The following is an 18288-nucleotide window of genomic DNA, read 5'->3' as shown; positions in this document are numbered from 1 at the left end:
AATAATATATAGAAATGTTGATGATTTGTGTGGGTTTATTTTATATCCTGAAACTTTGGTAAAGCTGTGAATTGTTTCTGATAAGGTTTTTGGATGATTTTCTGGGATTCTCTAAGTATATCATCATATCATCTGCAGAATGATAATTTGGTTTCCTCCTTGTCTATTCTAATTCCTTTAGTTTTTCTTTGCTTGTTGCTAAAGCTAATATTTCTAGTACAATATTGAATAATAGTGGAAATAATAGGCATCTTTGTTTCACCCCTGATCTTACTGGGAATGGTCCAGCTTCTCTCCATTACAAAGAATGCTTGCTATTGGTTTTAGATAGATACTGCTTATTATTTTAGGGAAGTCTCCCTTTTCCCCTCTGCTATCTAGTGTTTTTAATATGAATGGGTGCTATATTTTGTCAAAAGCTTTTCCTGCACTACTGAGGAAATTATATGATTTGTTGTTTTTATTTTTGATATAGTTGATTATGACAACAGTTTTCCTGATATTGAACCAGACTTGCATTCCTGGTATAAATTCCACTTGGTCATAGTGTGTTATCCTGTTGATAAGTTGTAATCTCTTCACTAACATTTTATTTTAAATTTTTGTATCAATATTGATTACGGAGATTGGTCTGTACTTTTCTTTCTCTGTTTTGATTCTTCCTGGTTTAGCTATCAGTACCATATCTGTGTCATAGAAAGAATTTGGTAGAACTTCTTTACCTGTTTTTCCAAATAGTTTACAATATTGTAATTGTTCTTTAAATGTTTGGTAGAATTCACTTGTAAATCCATTGAGCCCTGGAGATTTGTTTCTTAGAGAGTTTATCAATGGCTTATTCAATTTTGTTTTATAAAATGGGACTATTTAAGTTATTTCTTCCTCTATTAATCTGGGAAATTTATATTTTTGTAAACATTCATCTATTTCAGTTACATAGTTGAATTTGTTGCCATACAGTTGAGCAAAATAGCTCCTAATTATTGCTTTATTTTTCATTAGTGGTAAGTTCACCTTTTTAATTTTTGATTTTGGTGATTTGGTTTTCTCTTTCCTTTTTCTAATCAAATTAACTAAAGATTCATTTATTTTATTTTATTTTTTATAAAATTAACTCTTAATTTCATTTTTTAGTTTAATAGTTTTCTTAATTTCAATTTTATTAATCTCTTTTTTTGAGTTTCAGAATTTGGTAATTTCTGATTTGGTATTTAATTGGGGGGGTTTAATTTATTCTTTTTCTATCATTTTTAGTTACATGCCCAACTGATCTTTCTTTATTTTATTCATGTAGCTATTTAGAGATATAAATTTTTTCCTATGAATTGCTTTGGCTACATCACAATATTGTTATGTTGTCTCATTATTGTCATTCCCTTGGATGAAATTATAGATTGTTTCTGTTATTTGTTGTTTGACCCACTCATTTTTTTCTTTTTTTTTAAACATATGTATGGATAATTTTTCAGTACTGACCCTTGCAAAATCTTGTGTTCCAAAATTTCCCCTCTTCCCCCCACCTCCTCCCCTAGATGGCAAGTAATCCAATATATGTTAAACATTTTAACATATATTTTAAATTCAATATATATACATAGTTATATTTATATACATACATATATATACAGTTATCTTTATGCACAAGAAAAATCAGATCAAAAAGTAAAAAAAAAATTAGAAAGAAAATAAAATGCAAGCAAGCAACAACAAAAAGAGTGAACATGCTGTATTGTGATCCTTACTCAGTTCCCAAAGCCCTCTCTCTGGGTGCAGATGTTTCTCTTCATCATAAGATCATTGGAACTGGCTTCAATCATCTTATTATTGAAAAGAGTCACATCCATCAGAATTGATCATTATATAATCTTGTTGTCATTTGACCCACTCATTTTTTAGTATTAGATTAATTTCCTTTTTTTTTTTTTTTGGGTCTATCTTTCCCTGCTCCTTTATTGAATACAATTTATTGCTGAGAGAAAGGTGCATTCCTTTTTGTCCCTATTCAATATTCTCCTATGGTACTGGATTGTTTCATTTATTTAATCCTCTATACTTTTTATGACAAAATGTAAGATTTTTTCTTCTATATTTAATATTAATTTTGAAGGGTTTATGTCATCTTTCATCATTTTTATTATTTATTTATGAAGCTTCATTTGATTATTTATAATGTGAATTTTGGAGTTATTTTTATTTATATAACATGAGAAAGGAATTATAACTATTATTTTTTTAAATCCCTTTTTCTATTTGAATACTCTAATATTGTGGCAAACCTATGATGCCATTAATAAGGAAATTCCTTCTAGTGGTGCAGATTACAACACCATTTTATAATCCAATTCCATGGACTTCTTGTTCATGTCCTTCCAGACATCCCACATAAGTGACTCACCCAAAGTACATGGGTTTTTTAACTTTATTCAGCAACTATGATCACATTTGGGCTATGGGCATTTGACATTAATTAATTGCTCAAATCACTTCTTGATTAGTTCACCACCTTTTTTGATCATACATGGGTAATTGGGCTTGACTGTGATTTCACTGATAGAAGGAATTCATAATAAGAAAACTCCTTTTACCAATGAAGTTTGGCACCTTCTGAGCAAATAACAGTCTCCATTGACTAGGATACAGAGAGAGGAAACGACAAGTCCAGAGTCACAAGGCCAATACGTGTCAGAGGAAAGATTTAAACCAGGTCTTTCTGGTTTTGAGGTCAGATCTCTCTATTCATAATGCCATACTATCTCTCATTTATATCCTGGACTTTATCTTTTATTCTTCTTCAATATGTATAAGCCCCTCTTGGCAATATTTTGCAGACTATTTATATTCACATCTCTTCATTATTACCTTCTGAGTCACTTGACAATTTCATTTTTTCTGTAATTGTAATTAAAAACAGCATGGCTGTGTAAATGGAATGCTGGATTCAAAATCAGGAAGGACTGAATTCAAATTATGACACTCATTGACTATTTACTAGCTAGTTTGACTATTTACTAGTTAATTTGACATTTAACACATTTGATGCTAATTTTCTTTACCCATAAAATTAGTAGATGGATAGATCTGAGCTCTGAGGTTCCTTCCAACTCTAAATCTCTAATTTTAGGATTATTCAGAAGGTAAATGTATTGGTAGTGGACCAGCTTTACCTACTTCCCATCACATTTGCACCTCATAGTCTAGATAATGGGGAATAAAGAGGGAACAAACATTTATTAAGCACTGGGTACTGTGCTACGTGTTTTACAAATATTTTCTAATTGATCCTCATAACAAACTTATGAAGCAGGTACTATTATCCCCATTATGTAGGTAAAGAAACTGAGGTAAATAATTTCTCCAGATTCACACACCTAGGAAATGTCTGAGGATATATTTAAACTTAGGGCTTCCTGATTTCAGGCTTAGCACTATACACAGAGCCACCTAGCTTCTTAACATTCTTCACTTTCTTGGTTAGTTATACGTAGGTTGATCATAAAACTTTTTGGAGGATATTGTGGATCTCAATTAGGAGGCCATAATCCCAGGACTTAATAAATCAGTACAAGGTTATCTATAAATAAAATTGTTTGGAGCATATTACCATCTAAAAGAGGGCAGCTAGATGGCATCATAGTGCATAAAGCATTAGATCTGGAGTGTGGAAAACTCTTTTTTAGTGACTTCAAATTCAGCCTCAGACATTTACTAGCTGTGTGACCCTGAGCAAGTCACTTCCCTTCCCTCTCAAATTTTAAAAACATTTTAATTTAAAGTTTTGAGTTCCAAATTCTATGCTTCTTTCCGTTCCTTTTCATTCCGTCCTCCCTCCTGAGATGGTAGGCAATCAGATATAGGTTATATATATGCAACTAAGTAAAACATATCCATATTAGTAATTCTGTACAAGGAGATGTCAATAAGAGAAAAAAATGAAAGAAAAAAGTAAATAAATAGTATGTTTCAGTCTATATTCAAATAATATCAGCTCTTTTTCTTTTTGGAGGCAGATAGTATGTTTCATCATTCATCCTTTGGGATTAAATTGGATTTTTGTGTTGCTGAGAAGTGCTAAATCATTCATAGTTCTTCATCAAAAATTATTGCTGTCATTGTGTACAGTGTTCTCGTGGTTCTTTTCACTTCACTATACAATAGTTCATGTAAGTCTTTCCAGGTTTTTCTGAAATCATTTTGCTTCTTATTTCTTACAGCATAATAATATTCCATCACAACCATTTATCATAACTTGTTTAGTCATTCCCCAATTGATGAGCATCCCTTTGATTTGAATTCTTTGTCACCACAAACAGAGCTGCTATAAATATTTTTTGTATAAATAGGTCCTTTCCCCTTTTGGGGGGCATGTCTCTGGGATACAGATCTAGCAGTGGCATTGGTGGGTCAAAAGGTATGCACACTTGTATAGTCCTTTGAGCATAGTTTTAATTTGCTCTCCAGAATGGTTGGATCAATTCACAATTCTACCAACAGTGCATTAGTATTCCAGTTTTCCCACATCCCTTTCAAAACCTAATATTATCTTTTTGTTGTTGTTGTTTTATTAGCAAATCTGAAAGGTTGAAGTGGTACCTTAGAGTTGTTTTAATTTGCATTTCTCTGATCAATAATGATTTAGAGCATTTTTTTCATATAACTATATATAGCTTTGATTTGTCTGAAACTGCCTATGCCTTCTTTAACCATTTATTAATTGGGGAATGACTTGTGTTTTTAGAAAGTTGACTTAGATCTCTATATATCTGAGAAATGAAATGATTATCAGAGATTCTTGTTACAATTTTTCCCACCAGTTTTCTACTTTTCCTATAATTTTGGTTGCATTGGTTTTGTGCAAAAAGCTGTGTGATTTGGGGCAAGTTATTTAATTTTGTTTATTTCAGTTTCTTTATCTATAAAATAGAGAAGAAAATGATAAACCACTCCAGTATCTTTGCCAAGAAAATCCCAAATTGGGTCGTGGAGACATGACAGAACCAAATGGACAAAAATTTTAATTCCTTTGGCTAGATAATTAACACAATGACTCATTTTGCTGTGTACTAAAGGTAGGTAGCTTGATTCCTAAAAAGTCAGAAAATATTAAAGTTTAGGACACTAACAATAAAGGTCCAGCCCTTTTACTGTATAAAAGAAGAAATTGAGTTTCGGAAATTTGAAATGACTTGCCTAAAATCAATCATTTACTTGGTGAGTTGAAACTAGATTTTAGTTTTCCTGACATTCATTTAAATTCTTTTCCCACTACATTATGTAGGAAATACATATTCAAGGTTGCATGCCTTCCATTTTTCCTCTGGAATTCCAATTATTCAGAAGGTAGACCATTTCAATCTGTTTTCAAGATTACTTTCAAAATCTAAGTCATGTTTAACTTGCATTGCTGGCAAATAATCTTTGTTTTCACAGATTCTTCTTCATTTCCCCAAATCTATTCTGATCTGTTACTTTGATAAAAGGGTGACCTGGTACCAGCACAAATAATCTCAAAATAGCTGATTATTTAATATTTTGGATGAGCATTTTCACCTCACAAATCAGAGCTTAATTTATTGCTTTATTATCTAAATTTAAGAAAGTGATGGAGAAAAAAGTAAATGATGCACATTAAACTAAAACATGGGAGAGCTTTTCATTAAGTTTTATCAGTATACTTCTGCTTCCAACAAAAATTGAGGTTTTCTATCATATTTGCCAATTTCTTGATTTCTTTTTGTCTTCCTGTATTATTTTTGTGGTAAGTCTAGGTTTTTCTTAATTTCCTTAATATATACAATCTGTTTCTTTTTTCAGTACCTTCAATTTCCTCTATGGTCTTATAATTTTGTTATCATTTTGAGAATTGGAACTTTTGTTACTTTTCAAAGTTATATTAATTTTTCTTGTTGATAACCATAAAAGCAAGTTCTCTTGGTTTTCAGAATTTCTTTAGTTATATTTTGCTAGGTTGACATAGAGTAAACACCTGATGTTGCTATTTACTTCCATTATCAGAAGTCTTCTTTCACATGAACATAAAGACACAATAATAAGAGTACCAATGATTGTTATTTCCTTATTAAGTTCACAAAAATCTTTTTAAAAATTTAAATTCCTGCATAATTTATTTTCCTCTGGGGACTTGATTAATCTTACCTTATAATCCAAATCTTCAAAACAATTGAAGACCACACAATGCTTGCCTAAGGCCTGAGGAGGAAAAATATGGTTTTAGAATATGTACATTTATTGAAATGAGAACATAAAATATTAATAAATGCAATTTATATAATAAAAGAATTTCTGAATAAAGCATATCTGGACAAACCTTTTACTTTTGCTGGGAGACAAAATGTTATGTATGGATGCCACAATTTGACAAATTCACAAAAGTGTTACAGTAGGACCATGGATTGTACAAATAAGTACCAGAATGTATTTAAGCCAGTTAGTTCAACTGATTAAAACACAGAAAGACAAAGGTTTTATTTAATCTCTAAATAATATTTTCCCAGACCATATTTTTCCATGGCTATACATACACTCCTATCATTTGTCAGATCGTTCAAATATGTATTTATATGTATACTGTAAACTATGTATCCTCTAAATCACAAGGTAAACTGTTTGACTAGGGCAAGTTACCACTACCAAGGGAAAAAAAAGAAATAGCCTATGAACAAATTTACCAGATTTGGGTTAAGTTTAATTAATTTATAAAACATAATTGGAACTAATAACCTATTTGGAATAAATTAGGTTATTTATTTTTTCTGAAAAAATGACGAGAAATCTATTCTGAGCCATCCATATTGTCTTTGGAGTCCCTTTTTGTAAATAATACAATTTGGCAAGAAAACTAGAGCATGTACAATTAGATTGCTTCAGAACTTCATTCTGCACTGGTAACATAACCTATGTCCAAAGAAACATTATCTTTGTTTTTTGTTTTAGCCTCAATTACAAATATTCTTATTCCTTCTGTTTCCTAAAATGGCTGAATTTGCAAACTTTATTCCTTGTCCAAATGACTTATCTAAAAACAACAGGTAAATAATTCTGGGTCAAGGAGGAATATAATAGGAAAGTATGTGTCCATCACACACACACACACACACACACACACACACACACACACACACATATTGCAAATAAAAGTACATTTGTGTACATTTTGTATGTGTGTCATATGTCACAAGAGTGGTGTCATGGAGCTTAATGAAATGCTTTCTGAATTAAATATGCATTTATATACTTGAGAGCCTAGTACATCTATGAATATTTGTATTCAGTACATAAAACCTACTTTCTTCTACCAATAATTTATATATACCTACATATGCCCTTTTGGCTGGTATATATGGTTGTGTTTTAAAAATGTGTTCTCAAGTGTCCATATCCACTATAAGTGTTTTTGCTTGAGTCAATGTGAATGCTTTTTTTTTTTTTTTTTTAAAGTACATGATTATATAAATGTAAACCTATTTAGGGGAACTATGACTTAAAGTCAGTAGATGCAAATTTAGTTAGTCAAAATAAACTTTTTTTTTTTTTTTTTGCTAGAACTAGTAAGTTTGAAAGGAAACCCAGAAAGCAACAATAAAGCTACTTTCAGTATATAAGGGAGAGAGGAGAGTGATCAGGGAAGCCCCTGATTAATTTGGTGATTCCTCAATGACCCTGATGAGATTATAAGATATTTTGGTAGCTCTAGTTTCTGGGTACTAATCCTGGTTTTCCCGTTTCCTCTCAGCAAGGTGCTGAGGTGACTTCAGAAATAACAAAATTATTTTTAGTCCATTATACTGTTTAAAATAACTTATTATTTTTCTTTAGTAAGTCCAAACAAATAATTCTATACTATCATTTCTTTGTCATTATGTCTGCTATTTTTAAATATTCTTTAGCTTCAATGGTGCTAGATTGTCCTATTTTTCCAACTGCTTCTATTTTTTTTGCTGAATTTTAATACATCTGTCACCATTCCCTGAGGCCTAGTATAAGGATTAATTCCATTTCATTAAAGTTATTCAAGTAGAGGCTGAATGAAGTATTGTCAGAGGTTTTGTGCTGGGAAATTATTTTAAATATGGATTAGATTAGATGATGATTCAGGTCCTTCCTAAGAAAACTTAAATCTCCTTCTACTTACCAAACAAAAGGAGGAGGAGGAAGAGAAGAAGAAGAAGATAATGATGATGAGATTTCCACTTGGATATTTTATCATCACCTGAAATTATGCTTTAGCATATCCAAGATGGTACTCATTTTCACTCTAAATCAATTACCCTTTCCTAACTTTCACGTTTTTGTTAATTCAGCCACTATTTTCCAGGTGTTGCATATCTCTTTCATGCATCTAAATTCAATCAATCTTCAGATCCTGAAAATTATTTCTTAGAAATGTTTCTCCAGATTTTTACCCTTAGTCATCCCTATTGCCATTTATTGCACAAGAATATTATATTTGGAGTCAGCCTATCTGGCTTGAAATCCCAGTTTGGTACTTACTACCTAAAACAAACTACTAATCTTTGTGGGCCTCATTGTCCATATCTGCAAAATAAAGGGGCTGGGAGTGGCCTCTAAAAATCCCTTTAGGATCGAAGTAAAATAACTCCACAATATTATGTTTGAATCATTGCAAGAGTTTTGAACAAATAAAAGCACATTACAAATTCCATTTCACCTGATTTTCATCATAATACTGGATGGATACTGTAATGGGCTGAGGCTCGAGTTGATGCACTGAGGTCCCAAGCACGTGAGGCTAAATAGTAATTGGACCATACTCTATTAATATATATGCGTGGAGAAAGAATGGCCCCCGCCCACTCTTTGTGCAAGTCCTGATTGTTGTATAGGAAATGACATTTTTGGTGGGTGGAGGCAGGGGAGTGAAGAAGGAAGTGGAAAGAGAGACTGCTGGCTGGCGTCTTGACATAGCTGCCTGCATTGCTATCATGACCACCCTTCACCTCCAATCCCCCTCTTGCTGCCCATATTGCTATTGCAATCCTTCTTCACCTCTACTGAGAATAAAGATTGAATATTTTTCCCTTAACTTGAATTCCTGACTCTGGCTGAAATATAAATACGCGGTCATCACAGGATACTGTTAGTATTTCCCCATTTTACAGCTGAGGAAACTGAGGCAGGCAGAAATTAAAAAATTTGTCCAGGGCCACACAGTTAGTAGGTGTCTGAGATTGGATTTGAATTCTGGTCCACTGGATTCCAGACCCAGTTCTCTATCCACTGGGACACTTACTTGCCTAGTTATCCTTAATGCTCACCCTACTCACTAAACACACTACTCATCCTAAAAACCAACACAAATCTCTCTTTCATGAAGCCTATCTTAAGCATTTTGACCATGCTCATATTTTACTAACTGTAAATACTCATCCAACTAGTTCATGTGTTTATTTCTTATCTCCCCAATAAGACTATAAATGTCCTGAAGGTAGAGACCACCCCACCACATCCCTCAGTAGTATTGAACAATAATCAGAGTAAAAGTGATGAATAACTGAAATGCATTGAATTCTGCTCTTTATAGATGGCCTTGACTGGTTATTAAATGATAATGGCATCATTAAGTGATCTTACTTTTATATATTATAGAAACAGATAATCCTCTTTGAGTCTGTACAGCTGAATTTGCCAAATAGCCAAATAGATAAAAATTTATCACTGTGAACACTAACTTTTTAAATTTTTCTTTTAACCGCACAAAACAATTTCCAAATGTATTTTTCTTTACCTTCATAATCAGTGAAATGCATAAAATCAGTCTCTTCATTCATTCCTGAACCTCTGACTTACTCTTGCCATTACCACTGCTATGAAAATATTCCTAGTCCTCTCTGCCCATCCATATGCAGCACTTTCCTAAATTTACTGAACCCTAACCATTTTTTAATCTGCACACTCCATAGCACTTAAATGATGTTGTTACTGTGCTATCATTTTATAGTCATGTTAGACTCTTTGTGACTCCATTTGGGGTTTTCTTGACAAAAATAATGGAGAAGTTTGCCATTTCCTTCTCCAACTCATTTTACAGATGAGGAAACTGAGGCAAACAGGATTGAGTCACTTGCCTAGGATCATACAACTAATAAGTGTCTGAGGCCAGATTTAAATTCAGGAAAATGAGTATTCCTGACTCCAGACCTAGTACTTATCTATTGAACCAGCTAGCTACAGAACATCTAATATAACATTTTTTAAAAAAAATCTGTTCACGTGCTGCTTTCAATATTGGTTTAGTTCTTTCCCATCTGTGTTTTATCCTTCAATTCAATTAAAAGCTGTCTGAGGATACAGCTATTTCCCCTGATTTTAGTCAGTATTTCAACAATGAAAGAATATTTACTATATGCTTAAGACATATAATAAGTACATGGTTAATAAACGTTGTTACAGAAAAAGAGTGCCTTGGATATAAACCTGATATAAATTCAAGATTTTATCAGAATTGGCCTAGTAAATAAAGACATATTTTATTTCTTCTTTTTGCAGAAATGTGCTTACTTTTGCGAGGTCCTTGACAGTCTCTGTTTTCCCTGTGCCTGCTGGACCAGCAGGGCAACCTCCAAGATTCAAGTGAAGTGCACTGGAGAGAGTTAACATGCATCGTGCTGTAAGAGGTGTAATAACCAATCGAGAGGTGCAGCCCAAGTACTCAAAGCCATAAGTAAAGGTTGCATGTCCTTGTAATACAAAGCATGTCTTCTGCTTACCATCCCATTTATAACGCAGTTGCCTAAAATAAGATTAAAAAAAATTATCAAATAATATCAACAAGCATTTATTAAGCTGTACTATTTACTTGATGTCCTCCAGGAACCTATATTCAATAGGAAGAGAATGGAAAACTTGCAGGTTTAAAGCTCTACAGGGCTTTAAACTGAATAATTAATTATATAAATGTGCTCCCAGTTATAATTAGAAAATTAGAGGAGATGCTCAGTAATTTATAAAAAATGGTATGTAGCTAGAAAGAAATTCTATTTTTAAAAATCAATTAATGGTTACTTTCCTATTTTTATTGAATAATCTTTGGAACTGGATTAGATTCTTAATTAGCAAAACATTTAATTAAGTATTATTAAAGGTCCAGATCTTGAGGTAAGCCATCTTTCTGAGTTCAAATCTGTCCTCAATTATATATTAGCTGTGTGATCCTGGGCAAGTTACTTCACACTGTTTGCATCCAGTTTTCTCATTTGTAAAATGAGTTGGAGGAGGAAATGATAAACTAGTAAAGTATGTTTGCCAAGAAAATCTCAAACGGGGTGAGAAAGAATCAGATACTACTGAAAACAATTGAAGAACAATAAAAAAAAATTCTATCAATAAATCTTTCAAATCTATGCCTCCTGGCACAATGAAAAGATAGCTGGAGGACCAAAGTTTATATACTGTCTCTATTATTGTGTGACTGTGGGAGTAATATTTAATCTCTCTAGGCCTCAGTTTTTTGTGTCCCTATGAAGTAAGAAATGTCATAGGATCACAAAATCTAGATTTTTTGATCTAGAGCTATATGGGACTTTGGAGATGATCTAGTCCAACCCTCCTCATTTTATAAATGACAAAACTGAGGAATGTATTTTTAAAAAGCAAAGCACTTTGTAATTAAAACCATATGTAAATATTAGCCATTTTAATGTTCTTTTTAGTCTTTTCCATTCTTATATAATACTTGTATTTTCCTTCTCCTTTATTCTGAAACACAAGCACACAAATAGAATTTCACAGGAACAAACTGAATCAAGTGAGAATTAGTTTCTTCTTTTTGTAAAGTGGGGATTATAACAACCACCACAAAAGTTTATTGTGAAAATAAAGTGTGACAATATTTGTAAAATGCTCTGCAAACCCCAAAGTGCCATTATCTATGATAGTTATTATTGTTGTTATTGTTATAGATAATAAGGAGTAGGGGTAGCAGTAATCAATTTTAGTGTGGAAATTTATGAAAACCGGAGAGAACTTGGAGAGGGTTTGGGTAAAGAGTCATTGGAAGGTAGTAAGAGAGGCAATGCTATAGTTAAAGCAGAAGAAAGGATTGAATAGAATTCTGTGAATTGATCACCAAAGCATCATGAAGGAAGGAAGTTGTCAAGATCAGTGACTTTAACTACCTGGACATCTGTCAGAAGTAGAACAGCTGAAAAAATTCTTGACTTATCTTGCTGACAATCATATCTTTAAAAAAAGGAAAAAAAAACAGAAGAAACACTGAGGGGAAATATTCTTTTGGAATTGATTTTGACCAGTGAGGAACAATTCATTGTCAAAGTAGATAAAATATGAACTTTAGAATGAAGTGACTGCTAACAGTGATGTAATGATTTGTCTAACTTTTCCCTTTGATACTTTTGATTCCTGCATGAAGATTTCAATATACTTTGCCTTAGTAAGGATCTTCCAGAAGTATTGCATGAATCGTGTCGAGATGACTAAAGCACAACATCTGAAAGGACCAATAAGGTGAATAAGGTGACATCCTATCAAGATATCAGGAAATGTATACAAATTTTTAATAATCTACTGAAATTAGTCAGTAGTTACTAGCCTCTGTACTTGTACTAACTTGTATGACCCTGAAATCTGGCCATTCTGAAACAGACTATGGAAGAGATAGGCAGGCTGAAATCCAGGGTAGTTATATAGAAATATCTACTCTGCACTGAGAAACTACTATCCTAGATGGGAAAGTATCTTCCTTCTTTCCAGCATTCTCCTTCATCTTTTTATTCTCTCTTCCCCTGGTTCCCTTATTAACATCTTCAAATATTAACTATGAGAAAAAGGTAATATCCAGAATTTTAAGCAATTATTAATGGTAGTTGAATTAAATTATTAATTAACATTAATATTAATTTAAAAATTTGTTAAATGAAAAGTCATTGAAATGGTTCTGATTAAAAGTAGGATTCCTTCCTTCTTTCTAGTTGTCCTAAAATTTTAATAAATGGCACATCAAAAATTAAATTATATTTATAATATTTAAATAAATATTTAATTGATTTAATATTACTCATGCTTTACACTAACTTTTCTTGGAAGTTAAAGAAATACGATTATGAAGAGTGAGTTTTTGTTTCCTCTATGAAATCAGAAAAAAAATCTTTGAAAATTAATGTCTTTGAAAGTTTGAAACCTCATAGTTTTACCACGAACTCTGTCTTTCTAGTATCTCCCCATCCCAAGTATAGTTGACTCTGTTCTTCAGTAATCTAATACTTACTTTGACAGAGCTTTTATATCATAAAGTCATTCTTGATTTATGGAGTATTCTAAAGTTGTAGTCATTGTTCCCCACAAAAAGCTATTATTGAAATTAACAGCAAATGGAAGGGGGGTTAATAACAATAACAATAATAAACCAGCACATATATCTCACTTTCCAGTTTGCAAAGCATTTTACATATGTTAACTAACTTGATCTTCACATCAATTGTGTTAGGTAGATGCTATTATTATTCCTATTTTACAGACGAGAAAATTGAGGCAGACAGAGGATAGATGACTTGTGTAAGATCACATAACTCTAAGTCTTCCTGACTCCAAATTCAGTAACCTATCCACTGAACCATCCATGTTTTAATACTATATGTGACCAAAAAGAGATAGCAAGAGATGAGAGAAAAGCAATCAGGGAGAAAAGAATAATAGAAAGTAAGAAATGGGGAGTGAATGAAGAGTCAAGTCAATAAACATTTCTTAAGTGCCTACTATGTGTTAGGCATTGTGGAACAAAGAAATGAATAAAACAGACCCTGTTTTCAGGGAGCTCATAATCTAATGGTGGGATCAAGAAACAAATAACTATGTATAAAACAATATACAGACAGAATAAATGAGAAGGAAGGCACAAGCATTACAGAAGAAAGAGAAAAAGCTAAAAAGAGAGTGAAAATGGCTAATATTTATAAAGTGTTTTAACTTCTACAAAATGTTTTTTTTTTTTTAAGCCGCATTCCAAAATTCAGCTTGAATTTTCTAAATATTTAGAGGATCAATATGAGTAGAGAGAAATGCACTTTTGGTAAGATCTTTTTACTAGTAAAATTTAACATATACCTTGTCCATTCAAAATCATATTCATCATAGATACTGTGGTCTATCAAATCTGTCAATACATCTCTGCAGTGAACATAAATGGTAAGCAATGCCTCTAGGGTAGTTTTTACTCGAAAATGAAGAGTATCACACACTACGAGGTCTGCAAGCTGTTCCAGGGAGCTTTTCAATTTCTCAAGCACTTCTTTCAATTTCAAGCCTGGTTTAGGACTCTTAAAACTTTCGGTGCAGTTCTTAGTAAATATTATTTGGCTCTGACAAGAGAACACAAGAATATGATTTTGTTGAATCACAAATTTCATTTTAACAAAACATATAGGACTTTTACATCATATCTTTGGGTAGATATAGTCATACTTAAAAATTAATTTTGAAAAACAATGAATGAATTGTGAATTGTGCTTACTCTTACATTTCTGTTCCTAAAAGCAAAAATTTGTTTCAGTAAAACTTTCTATTTTGATTAGGGCAACAAATAAATAAAATTCTATTTGTATATTATAAAATTTATATATTTGTATATTATACATTTCAGTTTCAAAATTTTGAATTGCAATATAGGGAATAAGGATTTGGGAATAACTTACTAAAGTAAGGGATAAAGGAAGAATTTTTTACTTAAAAACTTTGGGGATTTAATGGTCAAACATAAGTACAATTCATGAATTTTTTTAGGTGTTCTTTCTCCTTCTCCATCCTAATAGGCACTGACATATCTTGAGCAATCTTGCCTATATAGGAACATTTCTATAGAGCTATCCATCTCATTACAAATAATTTCTTCTTTGCTACACTTTTACCAGAACTTTAAAACTCCCATTTAGCCTGCTGAAGGTGACAAGTCTAGCATGATGGGCAAAGGAAACAGTGCTTAGAAAGCCCATAGCTAAAGAACAGAGTTAAACAAAGAAAAAAGGTCCTATTATCTCCCATTTTTTATATCCTCTAGTCCTTTATAAAACTTTTGCCACACCAGGAAAACACAACTCTTATTAATTTTATTATCTGATATTGTCTATTAACTTAGTATCATCCCCAAATAATCTTGGTATGTTGTTGGCTTAGAGGCATCTAAACAAATGTGATTAGTTTACAGAATGTTTTAGACCTAACACATCTAAGTTAAGAAGGAAAACAGTGATTGGGAGGAAAACATTAGTATATTAACTATATATGATAAAGATTTGATATCTAAGATATATGGATAACCAAGAACATATAAGATCAAAAGCTATTCTCCAAAAGAAAAATGACCAATGAACAGTCCTCAAAAGAAAAACTACAATTAGCAATCACATGAAAGAATTTTCTAAATTATTATAAAGAGAAATGTAAATCAAAACAATCCTGAGGTTTCATGAGCAAAATGGCAAAGATGACAAAAGATGAAAATTGTTATTGTTGGAGGGATTGTGGAAAAATGAACAAACCGTTGCATTGCTGGTGCAACTATGAATAAGTATAACCATTCTGTGGAACAATTTGAAATTATGCAAATAAAATGATTAAAATGTCTATATCCTTTTGACCCAAGAGATTTAACTGCTAAACATATATCCCAATCTATGTGTTATTTATAGCAGCACTTTTTTGTGATAATCAAGAACTAGAAACAAAGTAGATGAACATTGGTTAGAGAATTGCTTAAATATGACACATAAACATGTGATATATGAATGTGCCATAAAAAATTATTGTGATGAATACAAAGATGCTTGGAAAAGATTTATATGAACTGATGCAAAATAAAGTAATCAGGCCCAAGAAAAATTTTACATGTCAATTAACAACAAAGTAATTGGAAAAAACAGTGACCCTAAACAAAGCTGTATGTTGTGAAATTATATAGTGGCAGGGGAAAGGGTGGAGAATAGTTTGCTTAATTTTGCTGATTCCCTACCCTTTCCCCTCTTTATTCTATTCTTTTAAAAAATGAATGGTTGTTTGGGAACTAGGAGGAGGAGACAAAAGAGAGAAATATAAGTTATGTTAAAGTAAAAATTATAAATAAAATGTATTCAAAAATAAGATTAATATTAGAAACTTTTCCACAATTAATTTTATCAATACTTTCACAATAAAAAATTAGCATGCTAGTATGAGTAAAGATTAATTTATTAATAAGATATCTAAGGTCACAAAGTAATTTTCACTTTTAAAAATTCCAAAGGAGTTTTTTTTTTTTAATGACAGAGGCAAAAACAACAAAAACTTACCTTAGTAAACAAATTTTTCTCATTAAAACATAAAAACTGATAATACAACAGCCACATATCTTTTTTGTGCATCTGTTTTCTTACATATCTTTTTTGTGCATCTATTTATTGGTATTGTTTCCATAAACAATTTAGGCTTAGATTCTATCTTTTAAACATTAACTTACCACAAGAAGTACCACTTGTCCTGGATGAGATTTTATCCATTTTCTAAAATTTCTCTCATCCCATTCATCAACTCCTTTATTTATAAACCTGTAATTACAAAGTTTCATGAATAGCTTTTATAAACAATATTGTTTATGAAAACCATTTACTTGCTCACTCAGAGTAATTAAAATTACAGGACAAGCTATTTTTTTTCAGAATCTTTGATTTCTCCATGTTAACTTTGGTACTTAAAAAAGTGATATTCAAGTCCTGTTCTATTTATGAAATTCATTACTTTCTCCTCTGAGGTCAGCATATTCTTTGCCAGTGGAGGCTGGTGAACTGCATGTTTAGCAAGTGGTTCTCAAATTTGCAAATAACAGAGAACTAGCAGGGAGAGAAAGACTGGTCAATATATTGACATATATTAGGGATATTAATCTGACAGTGGTTCATAGAATAGAGTAGGAAGATGGGACTAGGATGGTGAGGAGTTCAAGTCTTAGGTTCAAGAAGATGAGGGCAGCAAGTAGAATGCAAAGAAAGAGTTGGCTATGAGAGATGATATTAAAGATTAATCAATAGGATTTAAGTAGTGATTTCATGAAGGGTATGAGAGAGGAAGGATTAATAAGACTAAACATTTTGAGCCTGGTGATAGGGAAAATGGTAGAGATTCAGAAGAGGAGAAATTCATAGTGGAAATGTGTTTGAGGAAAAGATGATGAATTTGATTTTAGATATGCCTTATTGGAGTTCATTGAGGGCCAATAGGGAATGTCCAATGTGTAGTTAAAAATGTGGAATTCAGGAGAGAATTCAGAACTGGAGATATAAACAAATAAATGGCACATGTAAATACTGTCTACTTTTGTCCTTTTCCATTAGCTCTAATTCTAAATATGCTTAAAAAAAAAAAAAAAGACTTGGTATCCCTATCTCATCCAGGCCAAAAAAGGGAAGTGATCACTCATGGACCAGATGTCATTGCTAATCCATGGTTAACCTCGATCTGCCCCATTTCTAATCTGGGCCTGTTGACTTCTCCTTAAGAAATTTTATGGCCCCTTTTCCCCTTGGCTTGCCATATTGGTACTGAGCTTAGTGTGGACACTAGTTAATTTTAGCTCTGCTGTAGCTGAGAACTGCCAAAGGACACTGATTTAATAGTGAATTACATTTTTTACAAGACATATAGCAAGACTTAATATAAGGCTATATCATCATCTCATCTTTACCTCATCTGTGTCCTTGCCATTCATTCAACCTGTCAAATACTACCAAAATTTCTCTAAATCTTCCCTCTTTATTACTAAAACTTTGGAACAATTTAATAATAATGACAATAGCTAGCATTTAAATAGTGGCTTAAGATTTTCAAATTATTTTGCAAATATTATTTCATTTGATCCTCATAGTGACCCTCTGAGGAAGGCGTTGTTATTACCCTCATTTTACAGATGAGAAAACTGAGTCTGAGAAATGCTAAATAATTTGGCCACATAGTTATTAAGGGTCTAAGGCCAGTTTTGAATTCAGATTTTCCAGTTAATAGCATTAGTATGCTATTTCCTGTACCACCTAGCTGCTTCCAAGAGTCTAGACTATAGATGAGATTTCTTAATCATTTTGTATTTTAGGTTGTTTTGGCAGCCTGGTCATTCAGCAAGCATGTATTGTTATTATTGAATTTTCAGTCAAGTCTGACTCTTCATGACCTTATTTGTATTTTGAATTTGTTTTCTTGATAAACTTATTAGAGTAGTTTGCCATTTCTTTCTCTGGCTCATTTTATAAATAAGGAAATGGAAGCAGATAGGATTAA

The 18288-nt window shown here is 32.0% G+C and overlaps 1 protein-coding gene across 1 annotated transcript in view; it reads right to left on the bottom strand.

Annotated features, from left to right (window-relative positions):
• Positions 1 to 18288, bottom strand: part of DNAH14 (dynein axonemal heavy chain 14) — a 386173-nt gene that overhangs the window by 209835 nt on the left and 158050 nt on the right. The window contains exons 27-30 of the mRNA XM_051996560.1: positions 16481 to 16568; positions 14098 to 14351; positions 10537 to 10768; positions 6154 to 6207 (exon numbers count right to left, since the gene is read on the bottom strand). Of these exons, the coding sequence (XP_051852520.1) occupies positions 6154 to 6207; positions 10537 to 10768; positions 14098 to 14351; positions 16481 to 16568 (628 nt within the window). The remainder of the gene's footprint in view (positions 1 to 6153; positions 6208 to 10536; positions 10769 to 14097; positions 14352 to 16480; positions 16569 to 18288) is intronic.

Source organism: Antechinus flavipes, chromosome 4 (genome assembly GCF_016432865.1).
Source record: "Antechinus flavipes isolate AdamAnt ecotype Samford, QLD, Australia chromosome 4, AdamAnt_v2, whole genome shotgun sequence".
In the NCBI taxonomy this organism is placed as follows: Eukaryota; Metazoa; Chordata; class Mammalia; order Dasyuromorphia; family Dasyuridae; genus Antechinus; species Antechinus flavipes.
This window is presented reverse-complemented; position numbering and strand designations above follow the sequence as displayed.